General features: G+C 25.6%; 1 protein-coding gene across 4 annotated transcripts in view; it reads left to right on the top strand.

The window, feature by feature from the left end:
- LOC106687977 (glutathione hydrolase 1 proenzyme) overlaps window positions 1–9601 on the top strand; it is a 47876-nt gene that overhangs the window by 1837 nt on the left and 36438 nt on the right. For 2 of the 4 annotated variants that reach the window (XM_067044739.1, XM_014432209.3), the window contains exon 2: window positions 9377–9571. In XM_067044739.1, the coding sequence (XP_066900840.1) occupies window positions 9377–9571 (195 nt within the window). Of the gene's footprint in view, window positions 1–2646; window positions 2814–4357; window positions 4496–9376; window positions 9572–9601 lie in introns of those variants that run through there. The other 2 variants (XM_014432200.2, XM_067044738.1) reach the window with 2 other exon arrangements.

The following is a 9601-nucleotide window of genomic DNA, read 5'->3' as shown; positions in this document are numbered from 1 at the left end:
ATAAAATAGTATAAAAATATGTATATAAAATAGTTGTAAACTATTTTTATTTCTCTTTTGACCGCGACCCTGACCATCTTATATATTTGTAGGATTACTCTTGGCCCTTAATGTAAATAAAATTAAACATGAATTGATTATAATACTTAAAAGTAAACTTACTTAAGTTCATATATTAGCCAAATGACCAAATTTTAAACTTAAAAATTATGTGTTTCATAACATTGAAATATTTTAAATTTATTTTGTTTACTAATTAAGACAGAAAAAACAATAAAATTTGTTTTTAAGTATTAAATAAAATCAATTTAAATATTTTATTTTTCTTTCAATAAGGTGCTAAAGATTTACATCATGTGTGCTAGAAATGATTAGTTAAATTAAACTATTTATTTTATTTTCAATGTTTATTTCTAGACCTTTTATTGTTTTCTTTTTAATTTTGAAATGACTTTTTAAAGGTCAGATGAACTCTACAAGGTGATCCTTCCTTTAAAAAATATTTTTAATATTGTAGCAAAAACTTAAAGAAAAAATAATTCGACTTATCTATAGGAGACACTATCATAATAATTTTTAAATAATTACTTTCCCAAAGTTGATGTATTACAAACAGTGATAAAAATTCATTTTTTAACTTCTGAAAATTGCTGAATTGTCAGGTATAGAAAATTTAAATAATGTGATATGTAGAAAGGAGTATTTAAAATATTCTTTGAATTAAAAATCTTTATTTATCCAAAAACCTCACATAACACCTTCAACCAATGTCATCAATTGTTTTACAGTTGAATTGGCTTGTGACATAATAGAAATTAACACATAAAGGAAAAATATCCGCATGGTATATAAAAAAGACAATTTCAAAACCAAGACAAACTTAACTACAAAAATGATTTCAACTCACAATTATATTGAATATACTTATAATAAGTTTAAAGTAAAATAAGAAATAATGTCTAATATATAAATTTATATTTAAAAGACAAACATTATAAATATCTATCACAATGATTGAGGAAAACAATTTTGATCACCTTACATCCACAATTTTTAATATAAAAAATTTATATATATTTTTAACGTATTACTGACGTTGTGGCCCTAATTCTTTGGCTATTTTCGAACATAATATTCCTCATCCAGAGTTGGGCAAAAATTAGCTATAGTTGAAACTAATAGCTAAGATTGCCATGGATACGACCCTTATTCATGAATGAACCATTGATAAATAAATATTGGTGGCCTTATCCCAATCACATTATTAAAATATAGTTTCATGTATACAACTCATGGAAGTTCTAATTATTTTTAAAAAATATTAGTTTTCTTCTCTTATTCCTAGTTGTATTTACTTGGTAATTTTTTCAGGAGTTTTATGTCTAAAAAATATAAATTAATCAATTACAACAAAAAATATTCATTTTGTATCAACATGTTAATTTCATTATAACTCCTACGTTTCGACCATTCTCAAAAATATCTTATTTATAATATCATAGCTAACAATGTCATTAAAAAGTTGTAACATTGTCAAATATATCTTAGTCAATCAGCCTATTTTTATCCACTATATTACTTATTTTGATTGTATTAAATTTATAATGTATTACAACCCTATCAATGAAGTATTTGAGATTGATAAGGTTGTGATAGAATATAAATATAATAGAATTAAAATAAGTAATATAGTGGATAAAAATAGGTTGATAGACTGAGATATATTTTGATAATGGCAGAATAGCTTACAACTTTTTAATGACATTGTTAGCTGTGATATAAATAAGATATCTTTTAGGATGACAGTAATGGCTGAAACCTATGAATTATAAGAATAAACATGTTGAGATTAAATGAATATTTTTGTTATAATTGATGAACAAACCAGTCTCAAACAAAAAAAAATTAAATAATCAATTAATATTATACATTAAATTATAAATTGATATTATTCCCAAATACCTTTTTTTTTCTTTTTTTTTTTCAAAAACTATATTAATGTTAAAATTATATTTTATTTTTTATTGATGGGTGAAATTTATCACTTTTTATAAAGTAAATTGAAAGTAAATTATAATATAAATTTGTATTATAAAATTCACCAAAACAAATGAATTGTAACTTTTTATATTTTTCATTTATGCACAATTAATTTTGTCCAGAATGAGAGTTTTATAAAACAAACAACCAAAGTAAAGGTTTTTACAATAGATAAAAATATTATACATTTTAAATATGAAAATGGCATTTTGTTAAAAATAATAGTTTATATTAAATACTTTCATCCAAGTTTATTATCATTTATATAACATTTAATGTATATTTTGAACTCCTCATTGAGAAATTAATAGAGTGAAATATAAATTGATTATAATACTTAAAAGCAGATCTTATACGATATGTTTCCATTTCTATTTTTGTTATTAAATAAAACTACTTAAAAAATAAATTATCCAATTTTTGAACATTAATATTTATATTGTTTTTTTTATTTAGTTTGTTCATTTGTATGTTTAAAATTGTTTGTCTGTTTTGATGACCTGAAACACAATTTCTCTTGCTATGTAGGTTATTGGAATGGATTCCATTTTCTTTCCTTTCCATTGATAATTTCACTTTCATTAGGCTCACAAATCCTTGAAGTGTGTTTAGCTTGTGATAGTTGTGATGTGACAAAGGGTACCTAACTGTTTTCCTTGGTGGGGTAAGAATATGGCACAGTCTGATAAGTTAGCTTAGGGATCATTAGTTCACTGACAGGATTTAGCCAGGTAAGGCAAGGCACAAATGGGAGTATGCGACGCATTGTCTCGGTAAGGAAATTTATACTTTTATGTCACTCTATTGTTATATTTATTGATTTTATTATTTTCTATCTTATTATTTATTTATTTTTTTGAAAAATAAAGTTTTATAGATTTATTTTTAAATTGATTGTTTTTAAAATTTTGTTATTGGTGTTAATTTACTTCTTTTGTTTATTCTTATCTTATGTTTCTAAAGTATTGAATTAACAATAATTATTATAGGTCTTATTGAAATTTTTTTTCCTAGAATGTTATGCCCTTTGATCATACTTCTCACTAAAAATATTAAATAAATGAATTGATTTTCATTAATATTCTATAAGATATTAAAATTTTATAAAATAAGAATGATTTTTCTTATTTTTGAACATTTAATTTGAAAGAATAATTCCTTTCTAAATTTTACTTATTCACTTTCTAAATTTTATTATTTTTGTAATTTATCAATTTTATAACTTATTTAAACTTTTAAAGCTTCAATTTAAAGACATTTATAATAACATTTTATAATGATAGAATTATGGAATATAAATTCTAAATAAATGATTTTACTTATTTCAAAACTTTAAATTTTACTTATTTAAATGAACAAATCTTGTAGATGTCAAGCTGAATTGATTTTTGAGCCAACTTCAAACTTTATTTAAACTTTTAAAGCTTTCAATTATATAAATTTATAATAGTATTTCATAATTAAAGCATTATAGAATATAACTTCTAAATAAATGATTTTAATTATTCAAAAAATTTGAGTTTTACATATTTTAACTAACAAATCTTGCAGATGTCAAGCTGAATTGATTTTTGAGCCAACTTTAAATTTAATTTAAAATTTTAAAGCTTCCAATTATAGAAAATTATAATAACGTTTCATAATTAAAGAATTATGGAATAAATGATTTTACTGATTTGAAACTTTAAATTTTACTTATTTAAATTAAAAAATCTTGTAGATGTCAAGTAGAATTGATTTTTGAGCTAATTTTAAATTTCCCCAAAAATCAAGGCCATTATAAATAAGCTCTTCTGTATGTTATTATTATTAATTTTATCTTGTAATGGATAGAGCAGGAATTAGCTAAGTAAGTTACAATGTTCTCAAAATATGTATAAAAATTGTCAATTGCTAGAACTTATTAATTTTTGTACAATCCCTAATCTAAACAAGTAACAAAAATAAACTAAAGGTGTTTGCCTATTCAAGTAGGTGTTAGTAAATTTGGGTATAAAATATAAATAAAGAAAATATATTTATTTTTTCAATATAATAGCCGGGCAAAACTATACCAAATTTAATTAAATAAAAAAAAAATAAGTGAATAGAATTATTAAAAAATAAATTAAGATATTTTAATAAAATTATTATAGTTAGATAAAATCAAATTTAATATTAATAAAATTAGCTATAAAAAAGTAACCAAACAGGCAAGAGTACGTTGGGTATGTACTTCCTTCTCAGTTTCATAATAATATTGGTAATTTACTTATCACTGCACTTCTAATGTCTGATTTGTCTCTGAATTATGTCAAGTACTCATTTTCCTCAGCTGAGTCGACAAAGGAAACATTTGACAGTTCACACTCTAACAAATTCTACTGATTTTCTCTTAAGAGGATTGAGTTCTAGCATTTTCAAGTTTTATTAAACATAGGGATCATATGAATTTATTGTTTTTTACTATTCCGAGGTAAGATTATTTGCAAATAAAATAAATAAATACAAGTAGCTATGCCTGATTGAATTGATGTTTAATCATCCATAAAGGTTACTCTTAGTTTAAACATAAAGTCAATCATGCTTAACTTAGCCACAAATTATTTCTTTTGTAATGATTAAAGTGCTAGAATATCACGGTTATTTGGTTCTTATTTTTAACTCTTGAGCTGTCACATTAATTTTTCTAATGGCAACTGTCATAACCCTTAAAAATAATCGATTTAGAAATATTTACCTTTTATCGTATTGTTTTCTTATACATTACTCTAGTTCTAGTTTTATATAAAAAATAATTGAAGTTCTTGACTATTACTTTCATTTTATGGGCTTATAATATTTAACTTATTTTTTTTTTTACCTCAATTTCGAGTTTTACATAAAATATTTTTAAAAACATTGTATGGGATATATTATTTATTTATGATAATGTTTAATTATGATTATGGATTTTCTTTTCAAAGAATTTGTTTATATTAATTTGTTAATCTGCTGAGGTAAACAAAACTTCCAATAAGAAAAAATTATTATTCTTTATTTTGTACTATGTTTTGAGATTTACCCCATTCTCATGTACTATGTATATAATATTTGTCAATTTTATTAATTTCTATTAAGAAATATTTTCATTTATATACGATATCAACAAAAATATATAGACAAATAGAGAATAATAATATGTTGTAAGTGGAAGTTTTTTCACCTCAGCAGATTAACAAATTAGGTATAAATGATTTACACAAAAATGGTGGCAATAAAAAAAAAAAAATTAAAACATTAAAATCAAAACCAATTTACTTAAAACTCAGCTACACAATCCACCCAAAATTAAAATTGATTTAGACATTAAGTAATAGAGAATTGCTTAATTTTTAAAAACTTGGGGGTTTTCTCAGAAACTAACATCACTAACCTTACCCACCAGTTATGCTTACACTAACTTACTTGTGCCAGCATGTGATTTTGATTGCCACACTTTAAAAAAAAAAATTAATTTAAAACAATATTTTGACTAAAAAAGAATTGAATTCTGGATTTTTACTTGATATGTTCAGCAAAGTTCTAAAAAATTAAAAGGAGTAGGTTTATACCAGATATAGGATTAAAAAATAGTCCTTGTTCTATGATTAAAATTTGAAATTTTAATTGAATCTCCATTAATTTTTTCTTTTAAATTTAATTTAAACATTTTTTGTATTAAATATACTTGAAAGTTAAAAAATCATACATTTTAAAAATTTTAGTTTTTGATGATGAGATTAATAATAACTATAATAATATTATTGTCATGTTTTCTATTCACTTCTTTTGTCTAACTCAACCTTATATTTTGTTTCTTTATTCTAGTATTATACTTACATATTTCATTAGTTACATATATATTTTTTTCCATAACTTTAATTTTTTAATTATTATTAAATTAAAATATTCATATTTCTTTGTTTCTTTGGATTATATAACTTTAAAATTTGTATTTCCTCGATTATGTTATTCTACTTACATATTTAACGTAAGTATATATCTGTTTTATCTTCCACTTCTTTCATCACTTTATTTTTATTAATTTTCTTCTGTATAATTATTTACTTGTATTAATCTGTTTATATTTTTTCTTTTTATTTTATTTTTCATACATTGGCTGTTATGTTGCTCTTTGTTCTTAGCCCTGATAGAGTTTCTAGCCGAAATATTGGTACTATTAAATAAGTTCTTTCGACTTATTTGCGTTATTTTCTGACCGCACACCCAACCATCTCCGCATACATACTAATTTAAAAAACCAATTGTTTATTAATAAAAATTTGTTTACTCTTATAAAAACTAGACAATCAATTGCTGATAAACAAATTAACACTGTTAACTTTTATATATACCTATTTAAATACATGTATATGAAGGTTTTAACTTCAACGCTCACATTCTCTTCCTAAGCAAATATTACAATTAACACGAAAAGTCTCTAATTTCTTTAAAACAAGGTTCCTTTTTTTTTTTTTTTTTTTTTTTTAATTTAATGTTGTATGACTGCAGTACATTTCTTAAAAAAAAAAAATTAAAAACCTTTTATTGTTGAAATTAGAGGGTTTTTTTCTTATTTAATATATACTCAATAAATACAGCAAAAGAACTTTTGATTATTCATTTTTTAATAATGAATAAAGTTTAACTATCCATTTATTTCATTATAGTTCATAATAAAATTTGACAAAGTTTGATGTATCCATATCTCAATATTTGTGTTCCAATTTCATAATAGTATACAGACAAAAGAATAGTGTGCAATACGGTACTGACATAACTTCAGACGGTCTTGATTAATATCTTAGATATTGTTCACAAATAACACAAGGACTGGCACCTAATTTATTATTGCGCCCGGCTGAACAATACACTTATAGTAAGCCACTGAATATATCTTATATTAATAAATCAATTCCAAAATAGATTATGTTAGTAAACCATTGATAGACTTTATACACAATTATAAATTATATCAAGGATAAATTTATTATATTAACCACTTGTACAAGAAAATTTGCAATTTTTTTCTTACTAATTGCTAGTTGAATTAAAACATTTAATTTACTAATTAAAGAAATTTTTTTTAATTTCAAAATAATAAAAGAAAGTGGTAAAGAATATTTTAAATAAAATATAGTTCAATAGAAAGTTTAGTTAACATATTCATCAATTAGAATTAAATTATTTTTTTTATATTTCTAAATTGATTTACCACACAGAATTGGGTAAAATTTTGTCCATAAAAAATAAAAGTCTGTAATTTAATCAGCTCTTGTTATAATATTTTATTTTAAATTTAGCAAGGTGTGAATGCTTTACATAAATTTTATGTTTGTTATTTTATATTTTTGTTCTCATCGAACAGATATTTCTAATAAAATTAAAGTTGCAATTTAATATATTTTAAAACTTTTAGGCGGACCACATACACACGACACTCTACCTACCAACTGTGACAGACTTTGTCAGGAGAAGGCATATCAAATTTTTTTATAGCCTTCAGTACAGTATGAACCCACTATTCAGGACACTGACACTGACTGGACGGCCACAAAGATGGTAGATCCACATGAACAGATTCAGTCTAGACAGACAAGTAACTAAATTATTTCTGACCTAACTAACTGGTGAGCTCCATCGCCAGCAGACTGACACAAACTACTACCCTTTGCCAAAAGATCAAATTTCCTCAGCCCCTTTTCAAATGCATTGCCAATGCAGAATAAGAGGCTCTCAAACAGTTTTTCCTATCATGACATCAACTCAAGGACCATGGGACTTTAAAAAAAAAATTAACTTTTAGTTATAACAAAAAAATATCCATATAGTCTTGGAACTTTTTTAATATTATGTTGCAACTACTACGTTTTAGCCATTCCTGCCATTTTCAAGGATATATCAACTTATACACAAGTTAACATCGGTTATCAAACTATTTCAGGCTATTGTGCCTTGTTCTAATTTTATAATAAGTATTACAAGTTTCACTTATTATAATTATTTAGTTAACAATGTCTTTTTCACTCTATCACTACCAAGGGCATAGCCAGAATCAAAGCTAAGGGGGGAGGAAGACATAGTCAATCAGGTTGTGACATTAAAGCCTGGAAAAGGTGAATGCAATAAAAATAACTGTCATAGTACTTTATTAGTCATTACAATTAGTATTTCATTGAAGAAAAAAATATTTTTAATTAAATTAATAATTTTTTTCACTTCCAAGGGGAGCAGCTGCCCCCCTCTGGATATCGCATGCTGACAAGAGAAGAGGCTACTAGAAATAACAAAATTAAAACGGAGGTCAAAGGAGGGAAACGCTTGTTAGTTTTCAATTTCGAAAATAATTAGCTCACGCCTTCTATCCAAATACTTAAAAGTTAGAATTTACAAAATTATTATCCTTAAATTATTCTTAATGGATGCGACATGTGGCCTCTTACGCAGGGAAGAACAGCGCCTCAAGATTTTTAAAAATAAAGTATTATGTAAAATATTCGGACTGAAAAAGGATGAATTATCACGATAATTTAGAAGGCTACTCAACTTTGAATTGAGGGAACTGGACCTTGAAAATGTAATTCAGGTTATATTATAGTGGCGAATAAGATGGGCGTGTAAGGTTGTGGGCGAGTGGAACCCTACAATGTTAATATACACTGAACTGACGGGTAAACGTCTGAGGGATAGACCAAAACGTAGATGTGAGCATTGCTTTAAAACTGATTTAGTAGATTTAGACTTGGAGGAGCGTCACTGATGTATGTAGAGAACAATCGTAGGTATCGGCATCGAACCTTTGGTTTCGCCAAGCTTTTATTATTACCATTTTTAAATAACGAATTTCAATAAATCCCCTCAAATCGCATTTACCCTTTGTCACAAACCCAAAACCTCTTGCCCCACAGTACCCTCCAACATTACCCCACCTACACCCGTCGAACAGACCCGCCACCCAGGACCTCATCTCCACAAAGGACCGACATGGAATCCCCCCACAAGACCGAAAAGACAGGACTTCGACTATTACATTTACTAGACAAACGGTCCAAACCGCCAATCCATTACAAAAGACTAATCTACATGACTATTACAAGAAGATATAAGAAGATGGGCTCGAGATCTTCTTCTCTAGAAATGTTTTTGGAGTTCTATCAGTGGGTAGATTCTCCACATGTTTTTATCATGTTACTATGTCACCTACAGCAAATTTACTTGTTGTATATATGTGTATACAGCTGTAAATATCCATAAATAAATTATTAAAAAAAAAAAAAATAAAATAACGAATAAACACATATAAATAAGCACATATATTTTATCTTGAATGTTTCAGGAAACATATAAAATGGGGCATCGGCTTGCTTATTGGAATTGCATTGATCATCCTTGTAGTCGTCTTGAGTCGGAAAGAAGATGTGAATCAGGTGGAAGATGAGAAGACCTACACGGAGAGGTGGGTTTATCCACCAGAGGCTACCGCCAAGGGTGCCATTGTCAGTAATGGCGGTCCCTGTGCTGCCATCGGAATGTAAGTACATTTATAAGTCCTTGAAACATT

The sequence above is a fragment of the Halyomorpha halys genome, unplaced genomic scaffold (assembly GCF_000696795.3).
Source record: "Halyomorpha halys isolate HHAL.00 unplaced genomic scaffold, Hhal_1.1 Scaffold40.1, whole genome shotgun sequence".
NCBI classification, from domain to species: Eukaryota; Metazoa; Arthropoda; class Insecta; order Hemiptera; family Pentatomidae; genus Halyomorpha; species Halyomorpha halys.
Note: the sequence above shows the minus strand (reverse complement) of the source record. Positions and strands in the feature narration are given on the sequence as shown.